Genomic DNA, 27118 nt, shown 5'->3' on the forward strand with positions numbered 1-27118 from the left:
AACCTATAGATCAAACTGGGGAACTGACAAGAGAGCTGTAGTACATGGGTTGGAAGACTGTATCTCCAGGCCTGATTTCTCTCATCAGCGTATCTTGCAGTTTTCAGCATACAAGTCTTGCACATAACTTGTTACACCAGTCTTTTGGGTGTACGGGTGAGGACGTTGGGTCCAGCTTTGCCTGCTTTTCTCCAATTTAGGTCTTTTTTCTTTCATCAGAATTTCTAGTTCTCAGAATACAAATTCCATTCACTAATTTTGGGGGGCAGGTTCTGAACAATTCTAGGGGGTAATTACTGGCAGTTCTCCAACATACTGTGGACCAACATCTCTCTCCTTGCTCCTTTCCTGTTCCGTTTGTTTAGGTTATGAAAAGTTAAATGCAAATGGTGAGACAGCCTTAGGGCTGGACAAAGGTGCTCTCAGATTTTATTGAACTGGGCTCAGAGGAGTAGTGCCGAGTCTTCTTGCTTCTCTGAATGTGAGTCATTCAACTAAAAATGACTTCAAGATTGAACAGCAGCTGCTAAAGACACTCCACACACATATTTGGAGTTCCAGTGGGCTTTTATTGAGATAAATTAACAAATCAAGATTTTATCCACCATCTTTTCTTTTAAATTCAGCAGAGACTCTGGTCAATATATGTGTACATACAACATAAGACATTCCAACAAAAACACAGCCCCACTGGAACATTTGCCAATTAACAGAAAGCCAATTTTCCCATTCCCCAGATGTTTTCAAAATTGAGTCCCCACTGTTCACTTTTCAGTGGAACTGGTCCCTTGTGGCTAGGGACACTGGAATTCTATCCTGTTTTTACTAAACAAAAAATAACTTTTCTTCATTTTAATCTTGTTTCAAAAAAGGGAACAGTGACTTTTTCTCCAAGCACCCCTCCCCCACAACCACTGATTAAAATACAGTAGCCTGTATCTTAATAGCCCAACCCTACCCCCTCCCTTGCCCTGCCCAGTACTGTCTACTGGAGAATTTAAATACACTTCTGTTGGAATCTGTCAGCTATGGAGGGGCACAGTCCAGGTGCCAGGCTAGCTCCCTCTGACCTCATGAACCTTTGGACACTTAACTCTTTACCCCAAAGATGAGTTTTTAGATCAGAAAGAAGTGGGTTTTCTTTGGAAGTTAAAAAACAAAAACAAAACCCCAAAAACTAAAGGTATGAAGTACAACTACAGGCTCAAAAGGTCCACTAAAGTTCACCAAGAAGTTGACTACATTAGCTCCCATGAGGCCAAAAACCTTTGGCTTGACAAAGGTATTTTGGCAGAAAAATGATTCTACAACAGCTTAAGATACACAGAACGCTGGAAAAAGTAGCAAATAAAAACAACATGGCTTAATTCCCAAGAATTTATTTCATCTTTTTGTTACTCATCTATAATAAGGTCAGGAGTGTGACTAAAGGCAGTTTCTGATGAGGTCATGAGCTTCCAAAGTGTTTCTAAATCCTTAGTGCAGATACCCTCCCTTTTGGGGCAAAGTAACCTCCCTCCCACCCTATTAAAAAATAAAAAAGAAAAAAATTAAACCAAGTTATCAGAATGAGATGTTTTGGTTCCAACAATGTACACTCAAGGCTTTGTGCTGAGTTGTCTGGTTCTAATCCAAGCATGATGGTATCAAACACAAAGCACAAGGCAAAGGAAAGATGCTCCCATCTCATTCTGAAAACAAATATTGATAACCAATTTGCCTCCCCCCTCCCCCCGCCCCTTGGGGCCAACCTGTATTATGATGCTGGGACCAACTTGAAAATAATTTAGAGATTATATTTAGGTTTCTCTCCCCCTTACTTATTCCCATGGAAGATCATTTTAGAATAAATTTATTCCATTCCATTCCTAAGGGAAAAGGCAAGGTTTCTCCATTGGAATGTAAGGAAGAGAGAGACAGCAAGCTGTGTAACAGTCCATAACTCATTACACAACTATATAACCACTGGTTAAACCAGGAGCTGATTGTAATTTAAATATTAAAAATAAGGGGAGTAGTTTTTATCCAAATGAACCACTGGAAAAATATTACCATTACTTAAACACCCAATACTAATAAAACCAACTAACAGTAACAATGCTCCTTATTTTAAAGGGGAATTGAAGAAAAAAAAAAAAAAGACTAGGCTTTGACCTAGTTCGTAGAGCATCTTTCCATTTAACAATTCCTATTCAAGAGTCAAGCACCAAAACTGGACAGCTGCCTGTATAAGACTGTGTCCAATAGTGGTGTCCCAGATAGTTTTAAGTGCCACTCCTCATCAGAGGCTGTACTTCAGTAAAACTTTCAATTTAAAGTCTGTGCTTTTAGAGGGACCCACAGGCGCGTGGCACCAGACAAAGCGCAGTCTGAGGATGGCGAAAGACTGCGCTGTCTGTTTAGTTACCCACTCTCTCTAGCGAGATACAGAATCGTTTATGAACTTTCCTTTTCTTCTATAATGAATGATCCCTCTTATCTCGCCAGAGATGGGGGGGAAAGAGAGCTGCATCAGTACAAGGGCAAGATTTTTTGGTCAAAAGTTGATGCCTTTTAAGTTCCCTCCCCCCACCCCTCCCCGGGAAAAGGTTACTTTCTTAATTAGGCCTTGCATTTAGTAACCTACATTGGCTGGAGACACAGTGTGGCTTGGATACCAGATAAATGAGTTATTCCTTTTTGTACTGTGCAGCTCTTGCTACAATTTTTAAGGAGTTAGGGCTATGTCTTATCAGGAGGCATCTGCAGGATTTTGATCCTCAAGGAATTTTGGAATTACAAATAATTTTGCTTAGAACTAGGCAGAGTCAAAGAAGCAACTTTGAATAACTGACTTCTTTATCCAGATGAGTTAAGCATGGAAGTTTATGTAAGACATATCCTGGAATATTTTAGGGTTTTAAAAGACAATGACAAATGGAAACCAATTTTTAATTTTTTTTTTTTTTTTTTTTTTTTAAATCCTAGATGCCTCCTGATTGACCTAGTATACTGGGTTAAAAGGGAATTAAAAACATTAAAAAAAAAGTTCACTGGTATTGATTCATCTCACTCCTTTTGCCTGGAGATCAGGCCAAACATCAAGCATGTTGGGAGGGGCACAATTTAAAGCAACACTATTGACTGTAAAGCATTTGCCAGCAATTTACAATGCAAAATGACAGATAATTCTTGTCACAAAGCAAGAGGATGGCAAGCAGCTTTCTGTAGCATGAAAGTTAACAGCTCTCAGGGGTCGCCCGTTCCTGCAAGTTTATGTATCAAGGTGGGCAGAGGGCAACACACAAAAGTACAGGAGGTGATCCACAGAAAGTAAGCCCTAGAACTGCTAAAGTTACCAAAGCTGGTACTGGCTAATATTCTGAAATGCAAATCCATGCTTTATACATATACTGCTCAAAGACACTGCCGCTCAATCATATCCCCACACTGCAAGGCAAATTCTTTGTCCCCTTTTGCAGAGCTTGAAAAGTTTCTCAAACTTTTAAAAAAGGCTGGCGGGGAACAGTATCAGAGAGAACGTCTCAAAAAAATAACATCTTGAATTATAGGTTTCTGAAGCTTCCTTGCTCTCTCTGTCAGGCCTACTCCAAAGGTACTATATGAGACAGTGTGGCAGCAGTGAACCCCAGACTTCTGGGTCTTTTTTCCAATGTAGGATTCCTGTAGAGGTCTGCTCTCTACAGTAAGAAGCCAAAATACTTTTTAGATTTAGTGTTGCGGAAAACTGAGCCCCTCTCATCTTTAGCTGCTCCCATAATCACTCTAATCCCCTTAATCCCAGCAACCTTCATCCAAAAAAAAAATATATATATATGTATATATATATATATATGAACCCAGAAAAAAAACCTATTTACAAAGTTTATACAAGTATACACACCCAATTTTCTATGGGACACGCTCTGCCACAGAGGAAAGAGGGTCAAAAGGCTCTGACACGTCTACACATCAAGTGCCATAACTGCTAATGGAGGCGTATGTAAACCAGTCTTTAGTGTTCTGCTATAGAGCACAAAAGGCTTGTCATATGGCTCCTGCGATGATAGACTGCTCTTTCCTTTGGGAGCGATGATGTTGCATCTACTCAGCCCAGAAGAAATTTTTACTTGGGATTGTTTTTTTTTGTTAAATACATGTATTTACAGTGCGGATGAACTGCAGTTGCATATCAACTCCTCCACATAAAAAGAAAATGGTGTTTAACATTACTAATACGTTTCATCTTCCAGCCCTGGGCTTGAGTATCGGGTAGAAAGGGAAGAGAGAGACTTCAACTTGAAACCAAAATGAAAAGACAAAAATTTTTAAAAGAAAGAAAAAAGAAAAAAAAAAATACTATTGTTGATTCCTTGGGCTGTGTCTAAAAGATGATATTCTGAATGGTCTCATAGCATAAGGCACTTCGCACAAATAAGTAATAAGCTCTTCAGGCTTAAAAACGGATGAGTAACCAGGGAGAAGTTGAAATGCACTCAAGAGTCAGCTGTTGGAGAATTCTGAAATCGTAGACAAGCTTGTGTTCATCAAGGTTCTTCTCTTTTTAGGGTTTCTCCCCTTCTTTCTCTTCCTTCTTTGTCCCCCCTTCCCCAGAAAAATTTTTTAAAAACCAGCAGTTAGTGCAACTAATGTTCAGTCAGCACACAGTGCAAACAAGTGGAACAAAAAAGGTAAATTCCTTTTCAGCTTTTCTCTTCACCAGTTAAAAAAAAGAAGAAATGTCTGAGCTCTCAAGTCTTCATAGTTCCAAAATAAAAGAAGATGAAAAACCCACAAAGAGAAGAGCATTCCCCCCAAAATCGATGTGTCACAGATCCAAACGAGCCTTCCATAGTTTGTCAAAGCCTACAGAAAACAGAAACCTAAAATTACCGCTGGTAAGCAATATAAACTAGGACACACACATGTGACGCAGGCGCTCACAATTCCATCCCAAATGCTCTCCGTAACAGCTTCTACTGAGCCTCTTTACACACTATACCATCAGCTCAGGATTAAGGAATTTCCGCTAGACATCCCAGAGACAGAATGAAATCCTAAAAGTACTGGTAGCGGGCAGTAAGTAGTCATCTGTGACAATTTAAAAAAGTTTTTTAAAATCCTATATGAACTCAACAGCCTGTCAGTGTACTAGCATACATGAGCTAGTTTTTGTCCAAGAGTTTTGTGTTTGACAAGTAAATTAGGATAAAAAGGTTAAAGTGAAGAGTTAATTTAGAGACTCTAAAAATAATGGGTAAAATGTTCATTGCTAATTTGGAAACTATCATCTCTGAAATCAGATTTTCCTTACAGGAATATTGGCTGTTTTGGAGGGTTTTTTCCAATGTTAATTAAGCCTTGTTTTAAGCATTTCTTCCAGAGTCCTATAGTCAACAAAAGATGAAAATGTGGATGCACGTGAGACCAGTGGCCATTTAAAGTAAGGCAGTTATCCTCATAACCTGATTATACCTTTAGCAATAAGGTTTTACAGATAATTGAACCTATTAAGGTACCCACTAGAAATTAAGAGTGAATATTAACAGATGACTGAGTGATAAAGAGCAAAAATATTTTCATATTCAAAATGGCTAATTCTTTTTTGCTTCTATTATTCTAGAATTCTGAATTTGTCTTAAGTACTGTTCACATATATTACTTAGGAAGATGGCACTGAAGAACTGCATTTATGGATTTGCCAATAAGATCACTTCAACTGAGCTACTTCCTGTTTACTGCCATTTATGTCAAGAAGTATTTTATCTTTTATTGCTAATTGTATATGGCAGGACATCACATTCCCCCTGGGGGAAAGAGGACCTTAATCTCCTTCCTTTAAACATTATGCTTACTTGGCTATTTTGTCAGGTACACACATGCTTATTAAGCTTTCTCATCTTCTACAGGCTCGCTGTGGTATTCTGCCACATACAGGCTCTTGTCAATGTTGCTCGGGATAGGTTTGATTTCTGTTCCCAGCTGCTCCTCAATACTTTTCAGGTTGAAGCGATCATCATATGTGATCAAGTTGATGGCTAAGCCAAGATGACCAAAGCGACCTAAGAAAAAACAATTCTAATTAATGAGTTAAATATGAGAGTCAATGTGCAAGCACTAGTCTATAAGTGGCAAATCCATATAGGATTAATGTTTTTATTTAGTGCCACTCATTATTCACAGCCTAAAGTAATAGTGTCAAAAGTTGCCAAAATACACAGTATAAAATACAAACAGCAGAGTTACAAAAGTGAGGTTCTAATTTGTAACTCTTAAATTAGGCATCAGGTTATTTTAACTTAAAAAAAAATGTTCTGGAAGAATTAGAAATTGATATATCAAAAAACAAGTTTAAATTCACTATTTTAATTGCTACCACACTCTACTTCATAAAAGGAACAAAATTTAGTGATTAAACTTCTCAAAAGACTTCCACAAAGAACATCTCCTTCCTTTTCCTCACCTGATCTTCCAATACGATGGAGATAGGTCTCTGCCAGCTTTGGGAAGTCAAAGTTTATTACCACATTCACAGCTTGTATATCAATACCTCGGGTAAACAAATCTTTAAAATAAAAACAAAACTCCATTATATCCTTCAATTTGGTGTCATAATACTCTTTAACATTTATTTCTAAAGGAACCTAAGCTTCACTCACTTCATGCAGTAATTCAAAAGCATCTGTAAAGTATTGGCATTATTTCTCATGCACATTAACCATAAGCAGCTTTCTGTTCACAAGTTACCTTTTCCCAGCGTTGTATCAAAGTTTTAAAAAATGGTCTGAGGTAACACAGTGCAAATCAAGGATGACTGAAAAAGCTTATACACTCACAAACGAACTCCCAAGTATAATTTTCTTCACTCTATTTTTAAGTATTTAATCCAAAGTTAATAAATTATTTTTAAAGTTCACTGCATAAGGGAGAATACTTTAAAAAAGAGGCCATCTACCAGCAGTAATTTATACTTTGTTCAGAATTCTTTCATCCCATTCTGCTGAATGATTTTTAACAGGTCTGAGGTAAGCTAATATGCAAGACTATCCCTTCTACTTTTTTCCAGTCCCACAGTTATTATGCTAATTTAGGCTTTGACAAATACACGCAGACACAACTCCAATTAAGTTCAATAAGCTAATAACTAGGTTTCCCTGCACTTCTCAGCTCCACACATCAAAATAATCCATGATGGTCAAACAAGTATTTCTAATATACTGGTTTGAATTTGTAACTTGTTATTTTCAACTGTCTCCAGATAAAATTTAAAATTGACATTCAAAGTCCTCTGCTCTATATTTTGGTTGTAACACATCTCAAAACTTCGACTATACCAACCTCACCCACTATACTTCTTTAAACTATCTTCTTAGCGATCTCTAGATTACTTTTTATGCCAGGCCCCTAACGAAATATTCCTTCTTATCCAAATCTAAAACTCATCTATAGACTATAAATTACAATTTCATATCTTCTCAGATCACCTCAGCTAGTTATTTCCCTCTCCTATGAAAATTTAGGGTTATTTAATGTATATACCTCACACTTGCAAATTACTTGTACTCCCTTGGAGATCTAGCCCAATGCCCGTTTTTGTCAAATTTTCCTGCCACATAGCCATGGCCATTTGTTAAATATACTGCCACTGAGGTAGAACAGCAGAGTCAAGTTACTTGTAACAGAGACCACATAATATGCAAAGTCTAAGATATTTACTACATGGGCTTTACAGAAAAAGTTTGCAGGCCCAGCCCGAGGTTCTTAATGTCATCTTTTTATCTCCGATTAAACAACTACTCCTTGAGAGGGGTGGTACTTTGTATGTATTTATACATGTTACACATAAATATTCAGTACTTATTTAATGATGTATTTGCCCACTGTTCTGAAAAATGAGAAAGAAGAAAGCACTGGCACTTCAAAAACTTATCTGAGGGCAGCCTCAGCAAGTTAATGCTTAAAATAAAACCATGTAACCACAGCAGTAATTCGTAACAATATATGAGTTCTGTAAGTACTACAAATTCTTTCTAGGGGAAAAAAAAGTATTTTTCATTCTCAAATAAGGAAATGGTTAATGGCAAATGGCACCTTTCTACTTGTCTGTACAGTTGACCCTTGAACAAATCAGGAGTTAGGGTCTCAGTTGAAAGTCTGCATATAACTTTACAGTCAGCCCTCAGAACCCATGCATTTCTGTATTTATCTCTGTGTATAGCTCAAAAATTAAAAAACAAAAAACTAGGTTCTTCCCTCTATCCAGAAACCTGGTTTAGATTATAAACCTAGTATCAATACTAAGACTATATTCCCAGTGTAGACAGGAGGCTACTGAATCCAACTGTCCACATGCCCCCCAGTCTGCTTTTCTTTATGTAGTGAAATACACCAGAGCACAAACTAGTCTGATTCTGGCAAAAGAAAGACCATAATAAACTTCTAAAACATAGTTTCTTAACAGAATTCATTTTGCATATGCTAAACAGAGCTCATTCCTACATGCTACAACTATTCAGAAAATGCACAAACTCCAAAACTGGCTTAATAGGCAGAGATTAGGGAGGAGTGCCAAAATAAGTGTTCTGCAGTTTCAGGTACGGAACGTAATTTCAAAAGTTTTAACTACAAAAAAAAAAAGTTACCTACAGCTCATTCTCAACTTCAGAAATTCTAGAAATGGTAGGAGAGGGAGCTGACTGTAAGCAGCTTCACTGCAGGACAGGACAGAGAAAGAACAAAACTAGGAAGAAAAACAATGGGTAAAGGAATAGAAAATACCTACCAGTGCAAACAAGATTGCGGCATAAGCCATTTCGAAAATCATGAAACACACGATTTCGATGTTCCTAGGAATAAAGCAATGCATTTGTTTGATTACAACTCACACAAGCCTCCAAATTTCCATCATTTTTTTCTCCTACCCAAGCAGTTTCTTTATATCCAAATTTTTTATGAATGAGAAAGGAGGCACATTCAATAAGGTAGGAAAAAAAAAAGTCTCCCATGGGAATTAATAAGCAACAAATATAAATGTATTTATATTATCTGAATTCTTAAAGGTATTTTTTTTTTTTGCAGGAGTGGGTTTTAAGTGACAATTTTCACTGTATTTACTTCTAAAATGTTTCAAATAAAAGATGCCAAAAGTTTAGCTTAACTGAATCATCTACTTATCTTTTCAGTTATTATATACAAAAGCTAAAAATAACTACTTTTCAGTTAAATAAAAATGAAAACACACTAAACTCAAGCAAAATCAATGAATCTACCATCTGGCAAACTGGTCTTTCTTTTCAATGCAATGTTCTTCCACTCTGAAATATTCGCTTCAATTTTATACATCATTTCCTGTGATAATTTTATAATTAGGTGCCTATATGATGGCACCTGATCCATGACAATAAGCTTCTTTGAAAACCATATGTGAGCTGATTAAGTTCTTAACCTGTCAGACTACAGAAACTGCTTTCCTATCATGAAATTTCACAACGTTAGCACATACAAACACAATATGTTGATAGTTTTGAATTTATTTTCTGTTAAATTAAGTTCTGAAACAGATTCCATCCTTTTTCTAAAGGCAAATAAAGAGAAAAAGATGAACCTGAGAAGGTACACAAATAAACTAGAATCTTCTACAAACCTTCCAAAACTGTGGCTGATAGTCACACTAAAGTGGCATCTGAAATGTAGTATGACTGAAGACTAAATTTTAAATAATGTTGCTAGTGGTTACTGTACTAAACACTAGCCCAAATCTAAGATTATGGGGAAGGAAGGGAATAAAATCTCACATTTCTATTATGCTTGGCAACTGACAAACTATTCATTCATACACAATCTCTATCTTCCTAAAACCTTGTGAAGTTAAGGGTACATACTATTACCCCTGTTTATAGTTAGGAAACCTTACCCCAGAGAAGTTAAAATGAAGGGTCCTTTGCCTACTGAACAGTAATTTATTCTTAAACTCAGGGCACTTGGAAGAGCATTAAAACAAAATTCAAGAAATATTCAGAAAAAGCTTTTAAAAAAATCTATGCAAGTACAAGTTTTACACTCACCTGCCTCATTTTAGCATGGATATAGAAGCAAGAATAACCCAGTTGAGAAATCTTCTTGGCTAGCAATTCAACTCTCTGAGAGGAGTTACAGAAAATAATTGACTGGTTTATCTGAAGCTGAGCACAGGAGAGAGAGAGAGGAAAAAAAAAAAGACATAAGAAAGAAAATAAAATATTGACAAACAAATGTTGAAAACACTAAGTTATAATCTCATGACACAGGAGATGCAAAACTATAAAAATTTTAAGTACTACTCATTTAATAGTAGTTGCAGTTAAGCAGTTAATATATGACCACTCCTTCCAGGGGAAATAGAGGGTTAGGTTCCTGTGAGGAACTCATAACTTTTTTCATCAATGGGTCAACAGATAAGCTGGTTTTATGCATGTTATTGAGTTTTTTCAGGCTGCACCACATGGCTTGCAGGATCCTAGTTCCCTAACCAGGGATCTACCCAGATCCCCTGTATTGAGAGTGTGGAGTCTTAGCCACCCGACCACCAGGGAAGTCACCCCACGTGTTACTGTTTTAAAGACACCTTATTTACTCATGGCCAACATCACTATAACTCAGGTCTTTATGAAGTTTATCTAATACATCATCTCTTCTTAGGAGCACTGGACAACATGTCAGCACTATGCCTAAGAGCCATTTTAGAACAGTGGAATCAAGAAAAAAGCACAAAAAGGTGGGCAATGTGGCATTAGACTATGAAAAGGGTGTTCATTTCTGAGCTCAAGCAAGAGGGCAGGGATAAACAGCATGATGTCTCAAATTTTTCACATGCGTCTTCAAAGAGCATCTGAGTACTGACTTCAGGATTACAAGAAAATTCTGGCAAGTAGGCAAACTTGCAAAAACAGATCTACTTACAACAGAACAATTATAATTACTGAGAATAATGGGATTACCTGTAATTAAGGTCATATTATTTTAGAATCAAATTAAAAGTGCCTATGACCTGTCAATCATATAGTATTAGCTTCAGATCAACAACTGAAACTACCTTTTAGGAAAAACCAAGGACTTTTTTTTTTCCTGCACTGATAATGATGAGAAAACTGATGTAACTGTTTTATTGAGGTTAAGAAATGGATAACATTCAGCAGTTGAAGTTTAACTGGCTCACCCTGGAGAAAAGTGTGTTGAGGCAGTGTACTTTTTGGCGCTCAGTTACATATGCGTAGTACTGGGTTACTCCCTTCAAAGTTAGTTCCTCCATCAGGTTAATCTCATAGGGTTTCTGCAAATGGGAATTCTGAAGGGGAAAAAAAAAAGTCTTATAGTTAAAGCAGTTTACTTCTTTAAATAAACTTTAACTCAAAATATATCCTTATACATGTCTGTCTGATAAATTCTTAATTCAAGGGATGCAGCTCTCTTTAAAATATATAATCTGTCATTACCATAAAATGGGAGATCTAACATCCAGATATACAGCTAAGTTATTACTATTTTGTACTTTAAATATAAGATTATGCTGTAATCAATTTATTTAGCATCAATGGCTATGTCAGACACCAGCTTAATGAACAAATAAAAATCAAAATACTTTTGTATCTTAAAACTTGAAACCAGCATAAAATATACACTAGTAATATAATTATGGATAAAGGTATACTCATGGGCAACAGGAAGGTACTGCTTCCAAGTACAGATTTATACTCACCATGAACTTCTGTACACTAAGAGGGAAAGTAGCAGAATATAATAAAATCTGTCTGTTTTTAGGTAGCGTGAGAATAATATCCTCCATTATCTGCACAAAATCCTGTGACAGCAACTTATCTGCCTGCAGTACAAAGAGAAGATGATCTTAAACACAATGAAATCATGTCTAAGGTTTTTTGTTAATAAGGAATCATTCCAGCAAGAGAGTTCACAGAATGTTCCTGGCTGTAAACACTATATAGTCCAAAGGCACCAAGACACATTCAGTGATACAAAAAGGGGAAAGTCTGTAATACTGATCTACGGGGAAAAAAATCCTAGACAGACATAATCCTTATTCTCATAAAAAATTTTAATGTAATTTCCATTAAAGAGACATTATGGTATAATAGTTAGAAGTACAGGCTACAGCATTAAACTACCTGTATTTAAAACTTGTCAGGAAAAAAATAAATAAAATAAAATAAAACTTGTCAGGGATACAGTTTTTTGAAGCAGAAGCAGGGTATGTTTCCCTTTGCCTGGCAAATAATAAAAGCTATCCTTTTCTATTTCACCCCCTCAAACACACAAACAGAAAACTTGCTTCCTTCGCTATTATCTATGTCAGGAGGTTTCTTAACTTCTATTTCAGTTTCCACAATTTAAAAATCAAGATGTCTTCTTATTGTAGGAATTACTTTATAGGATAACTAACTACCTTATAGGATTGTTGTAAAAATTCAATGAAAAAACATGTAAAGCACTTAGTGCTAACACAGTCACTAATAAATGTGCTCTCTCATTACTCAAAGATAAAAATCTGTTTCAAATTAGACCAAGAGGAAACGGATCCAGTTATCTTAAAACAGACCAAATAGGAAAATAACTTCATTTCAAAACATCAACACTGAGGGGTGTGGGGGTGCTCAAGGAGATAATGTACACATACTTGGAGCCTGATGTACAGCAAAAACAACACAACACTGTAAAGCTATTATCTTTCAATTAAAAATTAAAAAACCCAAAACACCAACACTGATTGCATATACATATAAAACACTTGCTTGCTAGGTCCCAAGAATGCAGAGCTGAGTAAGTTCTCAAAAGGCCCCTATAGTCTGGTGAGAGAACACATGTAACAGAGAAAAAAAACCAAACAATACCAAATTGGGTACGTTAAATGAGGGGTTTTTAAGATGCCTTTTTTTTAACATGCTTTTTAAGATGAATCACAGAATGAAGACAGATGTAGAATGGCCTTCGCTTTGAGGTTATTCAATGACTTCTCAGTGCAAAATAAAAATAAACTATCTGACTTCCCTAAGAAAAAGACACAAGGCTGAATTATTCCTATAAACACCTATCATCTATTGCTTTTAAAAAGGCAAAACATGTTTTAGAAGCAAGTTAGTTGGAACAAACCAGCAAGAGTAATGAATTTACTAGAAGGTCTTAAACACAAAGAGGTTATCCTTCATTTATTGGCAGTTATAAACAAAGCCAAATCAGTACAGAATAGTATGTTTCCAAATGAAAAAAACGTTACCTCATCCAATACTATCATCTGGACATGATCAACTTTTGCTACGCCTTTCTTGATAAGATCCAGGATTCTTCCAGGGGTAGCTATCACCACATGCACTACACAAGATTAGAAAACATGTATTTTCGTTAATTTTAGTTGGGGCAAAAAGGATACAGTAAAGGTTTATCACATACATAGTTTATCAGAAACACTGCTGTAGGAATAATACAAAGAGGCCAAGATGTGTTTTAGAATATGGATTTCCATCTCATCTTCAGTTGGCTAGAGAATATCAGTTAGTTTCACCTCTGCATGCAGTGGGCTACAGCTTTCCAATTCACCTGTTCCAAATAAGGAACATAGTTCTTTGTCTGAGGGAAACCCCCAGGGAAAAACAAAAAGTATGCCGAACTTTTGATACAGCTGCTGCTGCTGCTGCTAAGTCACTTCAGTCGTGATAGAGCAGCTTGCCTCTAATCTATTAACAGATCAATGGTCTGCGGAAGACTGTAACAGGATCAAGTAAGACGATCATTTTTAATTAACAAGGCAGTACAAAGAATATAATAATTAAACTAATCAAGTAACAATCATATATAAAATCCTGACTAAAATTCAATGTATAACTTTAAATGGATTTAAACTCTTGCTGTTTTCTTTTTTTCACTAAATAATGTTATCATGGAGAACTCTTCATGAAAATGAATACAGATCAGCTGCACTCTTTAATGGCTATGTGGCATTCCATTCAGTCTATACCCCAATATATTTAGCCAAATTTCCCTGATATTGTTCCAGTTTTTCAGTACTACAAACCACACTGTAGTAAACAACCTTGCATTTGTCCAATTATTTCTGCAAAAAAAGATCATTAAAAACATACATGTATAATTTTGAAACATAATGCCAAATTGTGTATCAATCTATACCCCTATGTTGCAAGACAACAAATTTCTTCACAAATGCATATTCAGTTCAGTTCAGTCGCTCAGTCGTGTCTGACTCTTTGCAACCCCATGAACTGCAGCACGCCAGGCCTCCCTGTCCATCACCAAATCCTGGAGTCCACTCAAACTCACGTCCATGGAGTCAGTGATGCCATCCAGCCATCTCATCGTCTGTCATCCCCTTCTCCTCCTGCCCCCAATCCCTCCCAGCATCAGAGTCTTTTCCAATGAGTCAACTCTTCTCATGAGGTGGCCAAAGTACTGGAGTTTCAGCTTCAGCATCATTCCTTCCAAAGAAATCCCAGGGCTGATCTCCTTCAGAATGGACTGGTTGGATCTCCTTGCAGTCCAAGGGACTCTCAAGAGTCTTCTCCAACACCACACTTCAAAAGCATCAATTCTTCGGCGCTCAGCCTTCTTCACAGTCCAACTCTCATATCCATACATGACCACAGGAAAAACCATAGCCTTGACTAGACGGACCTTAGTCGACAAAGTAATGTCTCTGCTTTTCAATATGCTATCTAGGTTGGTCATAACTTTTCTTCCAAGGAGTAAGAATCTTTTAATTTCATGGCTACAGTCACCATCTGCAGTGATTTTGGATTACTAATTAGCCTTTCCAATCTTAATTAATCTTGTCAATCAGATAGGTACAATATCAATTTACTGTTTTTATATGCAATTTTAAAAATTACTAGTAAGGTTAAATATCCTTACAATGACTAAAATAGTTTTTTTCTTCTTGACTGAAACGGTCATTTCCTTTATTTTTCTACTGCAATGTTTGTTCCCTATTTTAAAAACAATTTTAATAAATTACTGAAAGGAAACACTTGTATGTCAAATTACAGACAACATCATTTCTTACCTGTATCATCAAGCCTCATTATGTCATCCCGTAAATTGGTTCCTCCTGTGGTTGCCATCACTTTGGCCCCTCCCATGTGTTTGCTGACCTGGATGCAAATTTGACTGACCTGTAGAGCAAGTTCTCTAGTGGGAACAATCACCATTGCTGGAAAATATCAACAAACAGAAAAAAGGAGAGAGAGGGGGGAAAAAAAGCCATATATTAAGAGTTTAAGAAGCTATAGAAATATTTCCCCTTGTAATCGAGACACTCAAATGAATAAATTTCAAAAAAAGAACCTATTATAGTGTACCAGATTTAGACTTTTCCTCAGTAACAATGCTATACAATTCTTCTACTCTTCCTGGTTACAAAGCCTTAAAGGGTTCTTTGAGTTGGCAATTATTAACTCAAAATTTATTAATATTTTAGTAAGAGATCACTAGTCAAAATGCCTAAACAGGAAACTCCTGCTGCCCAGTTCTACTTATATCATATGAACATAATAGGAAGATGGCAGAAATAATTATAGATCAAGAAACCATGGGGAGAAAAAAACTGAAAATTTCAGAAAAAGCTTTAGAGGTGAAAACATAGATCTACTGGGTACAGTTATGGAAATGTGTTTCTTCCTTACTGCTTAAGATTTTAAAATCCCCAAGCCACAAGGCTTCAGAGAGAAAAAGTTCCTGCTTTTACAAGGAACTCTGCAGACACAGCTGTCACAAGAAACATTCTAGTTCCATAGTTTTAAGTATCTACTTCAGACAATTTTAATTTTCCCTATCTACAGGACAATAATTCTTATTTTGCCTATCTCACTGATGTTGTAGTAACTGTATAATATGCAAAATAACCTTAAAAACTAGAAATCTCTTTTTAAAAGTTAGGAATCTGGGGAGGGGGGTGGGAGGGGGGTTCATGTTTGGGAACGCATGTACACCTGTGGTGGATTCATGTCAATCTATGCCAAAACCAATACAGAATTGTAAAGTAAAAAATTAAAAATAAATAAATAAATAAATTTTTAAAAAAAATTAAAAATAAAAATAAAAATATAAAGAAGAAGAAAAAAAAAAAGTTAGGAATCATTTTTACAAGACAACTAGGCCATAAGCTGTGAAAAGGGTAAATACTAATTTCATATGATTTAAGTTCCGACTTAGAAAAGATGATAATATCTTCTATACAGCTCCAAGATTTAAATCACCATTTATAGTTTAAACAACCAACCTTGTATATTGTCCTTCTTCAGGTCTAGCCGTTCAAGTAAGGGAATGAGGTAGGCACCGCTCTTGCCTGTTCCGTTTTTTGCTCTAGCTAAAATATCCCTACCAGATAAAGCAATGGGAATGCTCTCCTCCTAGAAGAGATGGAACAACGCATATTACTTGTGAATAAAATCAGTACATAGGCAAGTTCTTCTCTAAAACACACTGAAAGTACACAAAGTTCCTTGGTATTGAAGTATTTTACAAAAGTAAAGACCAAATAAATTTGCAGGACCAGTCAACATCACCATTAGTATCAACTTACATTTATCAGAACTATTCATAAAATACATACTAAATTTAGTAATAAAAACCTTTGAGTTTGTATGTGTGAGCATCAACAACAGAAAAAGAGGAGGAACTTGGGCTGACACAATAAACACACAGGGGAAAATAAGCGAAGGACACTTGGCAATTAAAAACTGGAAGAAAAAACAGCACAAACAATATTCAAAAGAAGGCCTATATGATATTCTGAGACTAGTAAACCAACTTGACCACAGTGAAAAATTGTAGGTTGGACAATTTTATTCCTACATAAACAGGACTCAGCTGGAAAAGTTTAGTCTTGGGTCCTATCTTTTTTTAAAATTGTATTACATAATGACCAATGTCTGTCTCGCAGCCAACTTCTGTACTGAGATGTACCCTGACTTCTCGTTTTCAAATTTGGCTTACTCATGTGTATTTTGCAGACATGAGTGTTTTGCAGAAGATAATATTTCTTATTAGAGCAAATTTCCTAGACAATACCAAAGGATTCTCAACAATTACTAAATATTAAATACACATATACAGAGAGAAATTAAAAAAGGTAAAACAGGTATGAACAGAGGAAGCAGAACACTTCTATTTCTAAAACTAAAGAATTTTAATTTCTACAACTAGAAAATTAGAAAAATAAATTAGGAAAAATATTCACAATCACTGTAATTAGTTCTTTCTGTGCTTGAGCTAATGACCAAAACAAATATCTCTAGCAATTTAAAACTGTTACTGGAGAAATACCCAAGTCATAAGCATCATGACTTTCATTTCCTACCATGACACTTATTTTAGAACCCCAATCATAGGGGTCAGATGGGTTCCATATAATCAGAATAACTAACATTGTTGCCAGAACAACTGTGAAAACAGTTCAGTGACAACACTCTGTTAATTTACTCCGACAGCCAGCATTAAACAGTCTGCTTATTATGTAGGGTGAAGCAGGTCAAAGAAGAAAGCCTTGGTTTGACCCTCTGGTCTTAAATCCTTCCCTGCTTGACCACGTGTTACTCAGCCGTGTCTGACTCTGTGACACCGTGGACTGTAGCCCACCAGGCTCCTCTGTCCACAGGATTTTTCAGGCACGAATACTGGAGTGGGGGGCCATTTCCTCCTCCAGGGATCCATGTCTCCAACAGCTCCTGCCTTGCAGGGAGATTCTTTATCCCTTGATCCACAACTCGGAGTCAACTCTATTAATCTTCAGTTGTCCCGAAGGCCAATTATCACACGGGCTCAATCTCTGTTATGGTTTTTAAACAGGTTACCAGTAGAAAGCACTCAGTTTGACAACAGAAAAAGACTTTAGTCTCTCAGTGACTTCCTGAGTCAGGTCCTTTAAAAGGATAAGATATCTCAATGAAGTGAGACAGGACAGTATTAGACTGGGGGTATCTTAATTCCTTTTTGGGGTTTACATTATTACTTAAGGGCCACTGACTTCTATTTCTCTGTTCTTTGACAGGCCTTATGTTCCACAGAAACAGAAACTGTTTAAGGATAGGGCTTTAACAAAGTAAGCTAGCTAGCCTGTAAGTTAAGATGCACTGTACTTTGTCTCATATGGTGGCTATTATGATTAGCAGTCAGAGAATTCAGTATATTCACTGTCTCTTACCACTGTTTGCTAGGAAGATTAAACAATACGAAGTGAGAAAATTCAAGTCAGATTCAGACAGCTTTGAAACTCAAGAGAAGTCAAGGGGAACTGCCAGGGAGAAGAGAGAGGAGGAAGGAAGCTAAAAATTTTAAAAACTTACTGTGATGGGTACTACACTTAGATACTTAATGTTAATTATATCCTTTCAAGTTAGGTTACTTTTTGTCTTACAAATGGCAAAATGGATCCTCAATATTGTTTTGCACAAGGTGACTAAGCAAGAAATGCTAGAATTGGGATTTGAACTTAGGTCTGCAAATAAGAGAAACTGGAACCTCATATACTACTAAGTAGAATATATAGCCATTTTGGGAAATAGTCTGGCAGTTTCTCAAAAAGATAAAAAATTACCATATGAACCAGCAATTCTACTTCTAGGTATATACCCAAGAGAAATGAAAATACCTCCACAAAAAATTCTACATACATCAGTGTTCAAAAAGGTATTATTCATAATATCTAAAAGTGGAAACAACTCTACCAACTGAAGAATGGATAAACCAAATGTGGTATAGCTATACAGTGGAATATTATTCAGCAAGAGAAAGGAATAAAGTACTGACACATGCTACAATATGGATGAATCCTAAAATATGCTAAGTCAAAAAGCCACAGCTGAGTCACAAAAAGCATGTATTTTATGATCTCATTTATATGAAATTGTCTAGAATAGGTCAATCCATACAGACAGAAAGTAGATTAGTGGTTGCTTAGAGCGAGGAGGGGTTCTGGTGGCTCAGAGGTTAAAGCATCTGCCCGAAATTCGGGGGACCTGGGTTCGATCCCTGGGTCAGGAAGATGCCCTGGAGAAGGAAATGGCAACCCACTCCAGTATTCTTGCCTGGAGAATCCCATGGATGGAGGAGCCTGGTGGGCTACAGTCCATGGGGTCGCAAAGAGCCGAACACAACTAAGTGACTTCACTTTCACTTTCAGAGCGAGGAGAAGAAGGGTAACTACTAAGTAAGTTTCTTTTTGGTGAAAATGTTTTAAAACTGACTGTAGTAACTGGCTGCACAACTGAATAAAAAAAAACTCACTGAACTGCATTACTTAAAGTGTGTAAACTGTATTTCTGTGACCAATACCCTAAGGCAAAAAACAAGCAAACAAAACACCACCAGAACACAAAAACCCAAAATAAAAAAAATCCCACGAACTTAAAGGTATGTCTGATTCTGACACTTTAGCTCTCCAAAGTCCGTGTTCCAGTTCCACTGTAAGGTCTAGGGACTGAGCCAGTATGTATTTATTGTGCTTTAATAACCCTAGCATCCATTTCCCTTTCTTTGCTGTTGTTCAGCCACCCAGTCCTGTTCGACTCTCTGTGACCCCACTGACTGCAGCACACCAGGCCTCCCTATCCCTCACCATCTCCCTAAGCTTGCCAGAGCTCATGTCCATTGCATCGGTGATGCCATCTGGTCATCCCATCCTCTCTTTCTGCCTTCAAGCTTTCCCAGCATCAGGGACTTTTCCAGTGTCAGCTGTTCGCATCAGATGACCAAAATACTGGAGCTGCAGCTTCAGCATTCAGGGCTTCTCTGGTGGCTCAGATGGTAAAGAATCTCCCTGCAGTGCTGGAAACCAGGTTTCGATCCCTGGGTTGGGAAGATCCCCTGGAAAAGGGAATGGCTACCCACTCCTGTGCTCTTGCCTGGAGAATTCCATGGACAGAGGAGCCTGGCAGGCTACAGTCCATGGGGTCTCGCACGACTGAAAGACTAACACTTTCCCTTTCTTAGTAGCACCCTAAACTTTTTTCTGAGGAACTGCGTTCTCTCCAGTCCCTGATGGATAGTCTAGCCAACTTCCGCAGCTAAATGGAAACACCAATTGCTTTTTAATTCCTAGGGTCAGTTGAACTTAAATCTTAGTTTCAGGGAGAACAAAACGGATACTGTGGAGGCAGTTATGATTAAGGTATCTACTGCTCCCTAGAAAAAAAAGGAGATGGAAGATAGTAATTTCAAAAATAGTTATCTCCAGCCTAAGGAATATACTTCAGTTTTACCACAGTATCCAATGAAGACATGCATTTTTGAGAATTTAGGAAAACAATTCTTTTAGCCATAGTAAATTCGTGTTGGCAGGAGGAATGAATTACAAAAGAATTAAGAATGTTCTAATTCTTAACTATAAATTTGATAAATGACTAATTAGACTTGGTTAATGAAATAATTCCTCAAAATAATGAGATTCCCAACTTGATATGAAATTTGGTTGCCAACAGAAGTAAACTTCTGTTTTTCTCTCAATAATTAAGTACCTGCTATTCCATCACCTTCTTATCTATAAAGTCCTCAAAAGTTGTGCCTGAAGTCTGGAAACAGCAAGAGCTGTCATCTTTCAATCATCTCCAAGTTAATATAAGGTTTTGCAATGTTAAACAGAATAGAACAGTATACTCCTAGGTACGCCAAAAAAGCCTGTTACTATAGAGCTATGCCTTTAAAATGGCAAGGTTATGTTACTGTGCACAGCATTCAGACCTAGAACTAGAGTCACAGATGGCTGTACCAAAGAAAGATGTGTGGAACCAATCTGTAGTGTATCTGGTTCCAGTTTGTCGGTGTAAAGTTATATCCTCTCAAAAGAAGATTTTAAGTGCCCAATTTTCCAATAATATTATACCGTACCCAAAGTGCACCCAAGTTTCATCTCTAAAGGAGGTGACACCCATCAAGCAGCTTTTATATTTGGAGGGGAAAAAAAATGCCTGGATAACATGGTAAAACTAAGTACTATACAAGACAACAGACACATTTTGGGGGGCGGGGGGGGCGGGGAAGAAAACAACGACAAGAAAATAAGTAAGGAGAAAAGGTAGATAAAAACAGTAGAAGAATGCCAGTCATGAGGCTGGATTTCACTAGAGAACCTCTCAACTTATTATTGAAGTCCTAATATTTATGGTTTGTTACACCGAGTCTAAGAAACATGTTATCTTATATTTTCCATGGATTCTCAGACAAAGCAATACTACAGGAAAAGTCAATGTGAATGGCAGTCTCAGGTATATATAATACCTTAGATTCATACTGTGCTTGCTATTTCAAAATACACTTTGAAGCACTACAGATTCATTTCTATCGTTGCAATCAAGTTGAGTCACACAAGTATTTTCGTTTCCCAGGGCATACAAAAATTACGCTTACAATATACTCTAGTCCATTCAGTGTGCAGTAGCCTTGTGTAAAAAAACAACATACATACTTTAATTTAAAAATACTTTAAAAATACTAACCATTATCTGACAACACAGGGTTGTCACAAACCTTCAATTTGTTTAAAAAACAAAAAGACAAATGCAGTATCTACAAAATACAATAAAGCAAAGCACAGTAAAACAAGGTATGTCTGTACATTACATTTGATCCTCACAAAAAAAATCCTGTGAGGGAGTTCATTTCTACTTTACAGAAAAAGCCATATGGTAGACTGGTTAAGTGGCTGAAGAGTTACTTGCCTATATGCTATATCAAACTGAGGATGCAAATAACAAAGTGAATTTAAAATTTTAAGACAAAGGTGTGAAACATGAGACATTAAGGGTTCATCAAGAATTAAGTCTGCTAAATGAGCCATATTTTTTGATAAACTACTACATAAAATAAAAACCTGTAACATTTATTGAGCATTTATCACTTATTAGCCACTGTACTAAGGATACTAACATGAGTTGCCTCACTTCATCTTTACAACAACCCTATGGTATACACTGCTGTATCAACTTTATAGGCTAGAAAGTTGAGGCTTAAGAGACATCTCAAATAATCAACTTGGAAAGCAGCAGAGCTGGATTCAACCTGGGCAACCTGAATGCAAAGCTAGTACTCTCAAAACAGTTCTCTAGACCAAGTTCACCTACAGACATCTGTTAATCATAATTTCATCAAAACAATACAACTGAGGGCCTATTAGCTGCCACACACCCTGCTAAGTATAAGAGTTACAAAGTGGAATGATTCAGTAGGAAAGTAACCCATAAAACTTTTCATTCCTATAGATAAAACAGATTAATAGGAACTACATTATAAAAAAACAAATTCCTAAATATTTTTGGTCTCTGCACTCAGACTGCCTAATGAGGTATAACTTTATCTTCATACTTTTTCCAACCACAACAAAATTCTTCCAGCTTGTCCACAAAGGCACTCTCATTCCTAGGCAATCACTATTCTAGTTCTCCACTTGGAACATGGATCATTTCTTCCAGGTTGTTCCATTTCTCCTAATGTCTACATATATGTGCCCATTATATCACACTGAAATTACCTGTGTAATTAGCAGTCCTTTCCATCAGACTCTGAGTGCAGAAACCCTATTTACCTTGTTCATCGTAACACCCTCAGGGTCTAACACTTTCTAGGTCACTTGACACATACTTGTTCAATGAAAAAGTGCCCAATGATGTCACAGAGTTTGTCCTGAGTACAGCTTGGATTTGATAGCTTCAACTTATGTGAAGACAAAGACACATCAAATTTGTATATAGGTCTACATACATGTGTGTATATATACATATATTTCCTTGTTCTTTCCACTGAAAGAGTACACCTAGTGTTTAGATCTTGGTCTCTAATACTATCCCCAACTAACTGGAATCCGAGTTCTTTGGAGAAACAGCTGATTCTGAGGCTGGGGAAGCGTAGCTGTACTGATAAGCTTGGCATCATCATATACCACCAAAAAGGAAGCGCTCAAGAAAAATGAAGGGGGAAGGAAAGGTAAAAAGATAGAGCACAGAGTTCAGTGACACTACTCTTTATGATACTATAATGGTGGATACATGTCTTTATACATTTATTCAAACCCACAGAATGCACACTATCAACAACGAACCCTATTGTAAACTACGGACTTTGGGTGATAATGTCAACATAGGTTCCTTAGTTTTAACAAAAACTGCTCTTGTGGGGAATGCTGACAATCAAGGAACCTATGCATAAATGTCAGCAGGGATTTATGAAAAATCTCTTATGCTCAATTGCTATAAACTTAAAACTGCTTTACAAAATAGTTTATCAGAGGAAAAAATGAAAGAGGCACATTACAAAAACAAAGGAACTGGCTTGAAGGAGCTCACACTGGCCAAATATGGGACAATTCAAGCACAAAATACCATTTAATAAAAAAGGAATTTATAAGTAACACTGATAATATACAGATACATCAAGGAGGAATTAGGGGGAAATTTTGATGAATAATGTATCAGCATTGCCTTAAATGCTCCCCACAGACTGTTAGTTTCAAGGGGAGGGGGCAGGGCCGGAATTATGTAATATAAAAATCAAGATACCATTTTGAAAGGGTAATCAAAATTAAAATCACCCTTGGAATAAATGAACACTGTAACTCCGAAAGTGACTTCTGCAGTATTCTGGCTAAGAATGCATAAATTAAATCAAATCACATGGAAACAGGAGACAAACTCAAAATGAAAAATGTTCTACTGGAATAAAAAAAGGAAGGGAGTTCTATTTTTAACATGTCAATGTCATAAAAGACACCCCCCCCCCAAAAAAAAGAGCACGGAAAAACTCACTACTAAAAGAGATATAACAATTACATGCAATATCTGATCCTAGGATGGGTCCTGTACAGAAGAAAAAAAAATACTTTAAGACAAAATTTGGGACCTAATTAAAAATCAGACTACAAATGACAGATGAATTCGAAATACTGCATTAAACTGACTGAGCATAACTGTACTATGCTTATTCAAGAGAATATCCCTATTCTTAGGAGATATATAAGTGAAACATTTAGAGACGAAGTGCCATGATTTTGTAACTTACCCTTTTAAGGTTCAGAAAGTGTGTGTTCATGTACAAGCATACATACAGGTGCGCACACACTGGAGAGCAATACTGGTTCACTAAACCATCAAAAAGTATGCAACACTTAATTCATAACATTACATAGGAGGTAAAAAGGGGAAATATACCTGAATAGGAGATGGCTTTTCCCAGCCCATTTCAAAAATTCCCATCAGCAACTCCCGTTTCAAACAGTAATCTTCAAACTCATTTCCTTTTGTGGAGGTCACATCCTGGTCAAACAAAAACAGACAAACATCAAAAGAATGAAGTACAACTGTGTTCCTTTAGTAATTACCATGTTTAAGAAAGTGTCTGAGAGACTCTTTATCCTATTTAAAAATATATATGCAGATTAGTTCTCTGTCCTAAACTATAGTTCAAGTTATTTCCGAAAAACAGCCACTCTAACACAAATCAGCCATTTAAAAACTATGTCTTGGGGAAAGACCAGCCACCCTGTGGTCATTTTCTTCTAGGAAGTGATGGAATACTGTTATTTCTATATAAGTACCATGCTGTGAACTGTAAACCACAAGATGTAAAGTCAAAACCTAGTTCTACCATGCATTGCCTACAAACATCCTAGTCTAAACCAGAGTCTTTCAAGCCCAGCACCACTGACATTTGGGCCAGAATATTGTTTGCTCTAAGGGGGCTGTCCTGTAGCATATCCTCAGCCGTGATAACTTATTGCTAAATGCTTCTGAGGGGACAAAAATCACCCTTGGTTGACACTGCTGGGCTAAGAGAACTAACCTCTCAACTTCAGTTTTTCCATCCACAAAATGCAGATAAAACCTAACCTGAATCTTATTGTGCTTCTAGAAACAAAAGAGACTTTTGAGAAAATGCCATGAAAACTATGTGTTCCACAAGTGAGATAAGATACACATATGTATAAACACAGTATTTAATATGGATACACATTATTACCAATTCCTCCAAATAGTGGAAATTTCTGGGAATTCATCATATATAAGCTATACAATTTCAACCATTTAGACTTAAGAGTAAATAAACAGTGCCTACTGTCATCATCAAGTAACTACTTCACTTTTAAGAGTTTCCACATCATTTTTCCACTTGAATGTTACAACCAACTTACCGAAGTTTTGATTCTTAGATCCTTTGGAGGGAGTTTTAAAGTCTTTTTCCAGTCATCACCAGGTCTAGAGAGATTACAGTAAAATTGAAGTATCAGAGTTCACAGCATTACTATTCTAAAATACAAAGGTAATTCATCTTGATGATAATTTCTAAAAAGCACACTAATGTATTGCCATTTACTTAAGAATACAGGTAACAACAGAGATAAACAACTCCAGGAAAAATACTCTTATAAAGCACAACAATCTAGGGAGAACTTAAAAAATCAAGAATGGAAGGAAAAAAAGATATCCATCCTCTTTAAGAGAAGCATGTTGTATACAGTTCATCTGTTTTCAAAACTGGTAACCCATGTGTTTTGTCTGACCTAAATAGTACTGCTTCATTTAAAGTTGCCAACATTAAAAAACTAGGATATTTTGTATAAAGTTGATTCTGGATTTTCTTGTGTGTGTGTGGGGGGAGCTTTTAGCAGCAACACTGGTTCCAAATTTCTGCATAGCAACAGTTTGATAGGCATTAGTAACTGGAGTTTAAAATCAAGCACCTGATGCCTTTAAATAGGTCAAGTCCCCTCTCATCTGGCAATCCTCTATGCTGCTGTTGCTGCTAAGTTGATTCAGTCGTGTCCGACTCTGTGCGACCCCACAGACAGCAGCTCACCAGGCTCCACGGTCCCTGGGATTCTCCAGGCAAGAACAATGGAGTGGGTTGCCATTTCCTTCTCCAACGAACGAAAGTAAAAAGTGAAAGTGAAGTCACTCAGCCGTGTCCGACTCTTAGCAACCCCATGGACTGCAGCCTACCAGGCTCCTCTGTCCATGGGATTTTCCAGGCAAAAGTACTGAAGTGGGTTGCCATTGCCTTCTCTGGCAGTCCCCTATAGGCATCTGATTTTGTAGCTCCTGGTGACTAGCTAAAACCAAAGAATCTATAAAGTTTCAGACTTCAGTTCAAGCCTTGACTCTTCTACGTATCAGTTCTGTGACCCTGCAACAGTTACTTTTCTAAATCTCCATTCTTTCATATATAAAGATATAAAAGTTATATAAAATAGCTTCTATAAAGCACTCAGCACAGTGCCTGGAAAAATTAGCTGTTAATAAAAAACATCTCTCAATCTTCTTTAATGGGGATGCTTGAAACCATGAAAGAAAATAACAAAGAAAACATAAAAATTTTTCTTTTTGGTCATGTAAAAACTTCAAGTAATATAATATCCAAAGCATCTAACAGAAAAAAAGACTGTCAATAAAGCAGACAATGCTTTCAACTGTCTTTTAAATTTTCACCGATTTAATGATAACAGCTCATAATTAAAGCGCCCCCCCCCCAAACATCTTGAGTATTCATTCAGGAAGATAAGGACGTATTTTACTTACAGCTTCATCCCACATAATCCAAGATACTCTATCAAAGGAAACTATTTGCCACCAAATCCAAGAGTTCTAAAGCCTTTCACCCCAGTCTATAATACCACACCAAAGTTTCTGAGCATTTTCAGTTGAACATCCTAGTAGGACAGCTTGTCACATTGTCAAATTCACTAAACAGTGGATAAAAATGCAGACGATACAATGCAAAATCTTCCCACAAAAAAATTTATCATCTTAGAAAGTTAAAAATTTTTTTAATGAGAGATTAACTAACAGAGACAGGTATTAACTATCTCTGAGACATGGGATCTAGGAGTCTTCACAGAAGAGATGGTATTTCAACTGAAATTGAAAAAGTCACAGAATTGGAAAAAACCCATTTACCTAAGAAAAGCCAAAAAAAAAAAAAAGAAAAAAAGGCAAAATCCACTGCAGTCTCAAATCAGTTTAAGCAGAAAATGCTCTCAAAATGGAATAATGCAGCTTTATGTTTCAAATTCAAAGTAGACTAAATGTTGCTAGTCTATTCATAATTTGTCAAGACAAACTGCAATTTAGAAAACATTTTTGATTTCTATACTAATTAAAGT

General features: G+C 36.6%; 1 protein-coding gene across 5 annotated transcripts in view; it reads right to left on the reverse strand.

The window, feature by feature from the left end:
- Positions 1–548: 548 nt before the first annotated feature.
- Positions 549–27118, reverse strand: part of DDX6 (DEAD-box helicase 6) — a 31856-nt gene continuing 5286 nt past the window's right edge. For 2 of the 5 annotated variants that reach the window (XM_040258176.1, XM_040258175.1), the window contains exons 3-14: positions 25151–25214; positions 24171–24275; positions 16256–16385; positions 15041–15187; positions 13244–13338; positions 11714–11836; positions 11174–11302; positions 10044–10160; positions 8762–8825; positions 6443–6544; positions 5835–6041; positions 549–4845 (exon numbers count right to left, since the gene is read on the reverse strand). In XM_040258176.1, coding sequence (XP_040114110.1) covers positions 5866–6041; positions 6443–6544; positions 8762–8825; positions 10044–10160; positions 11174–11302; positions 11714–11836; positions 13244–13338; positions 15041–15187; positions 16256–16385; positions 24171–24275; positions 25151–25214 — 1252 coding nt within the window. In that variant the 3' untranslated portion in view covers positions 549–4845; positions 5835–5865. The remainder of the gene's footprint in view (positions 4846–5834; positions 6042–6442; positions 6545–8761; positions 8826–10043; positions 10161–11173; positions 11303–11713; positions 11837–13243; positions 13339–15040; positions 15188–16255; positions 16386–24170; positions 24276–25150; positions 25215–27118) is intronic. The other 3 variants (XM_040258173.1, XM_040258172.1, XM_040258177.1) reach the window with 2 other exon arrangements.

This window comes from Oryx dammah, unplaced genomic scaffold, assembly GCF_014754425.2.
Source record: "Oryx dammah isolate SB20612 unplaced genomic scaffold, SCBI_Odam_1.1 HiC_scaffold_17, whole genome shotgun sequence".
NCBI lineage: Eukaryota > Metazoa > Chordata > Mammalia > Artiodactyla > Bovidae > Oryx > Oryx dammah.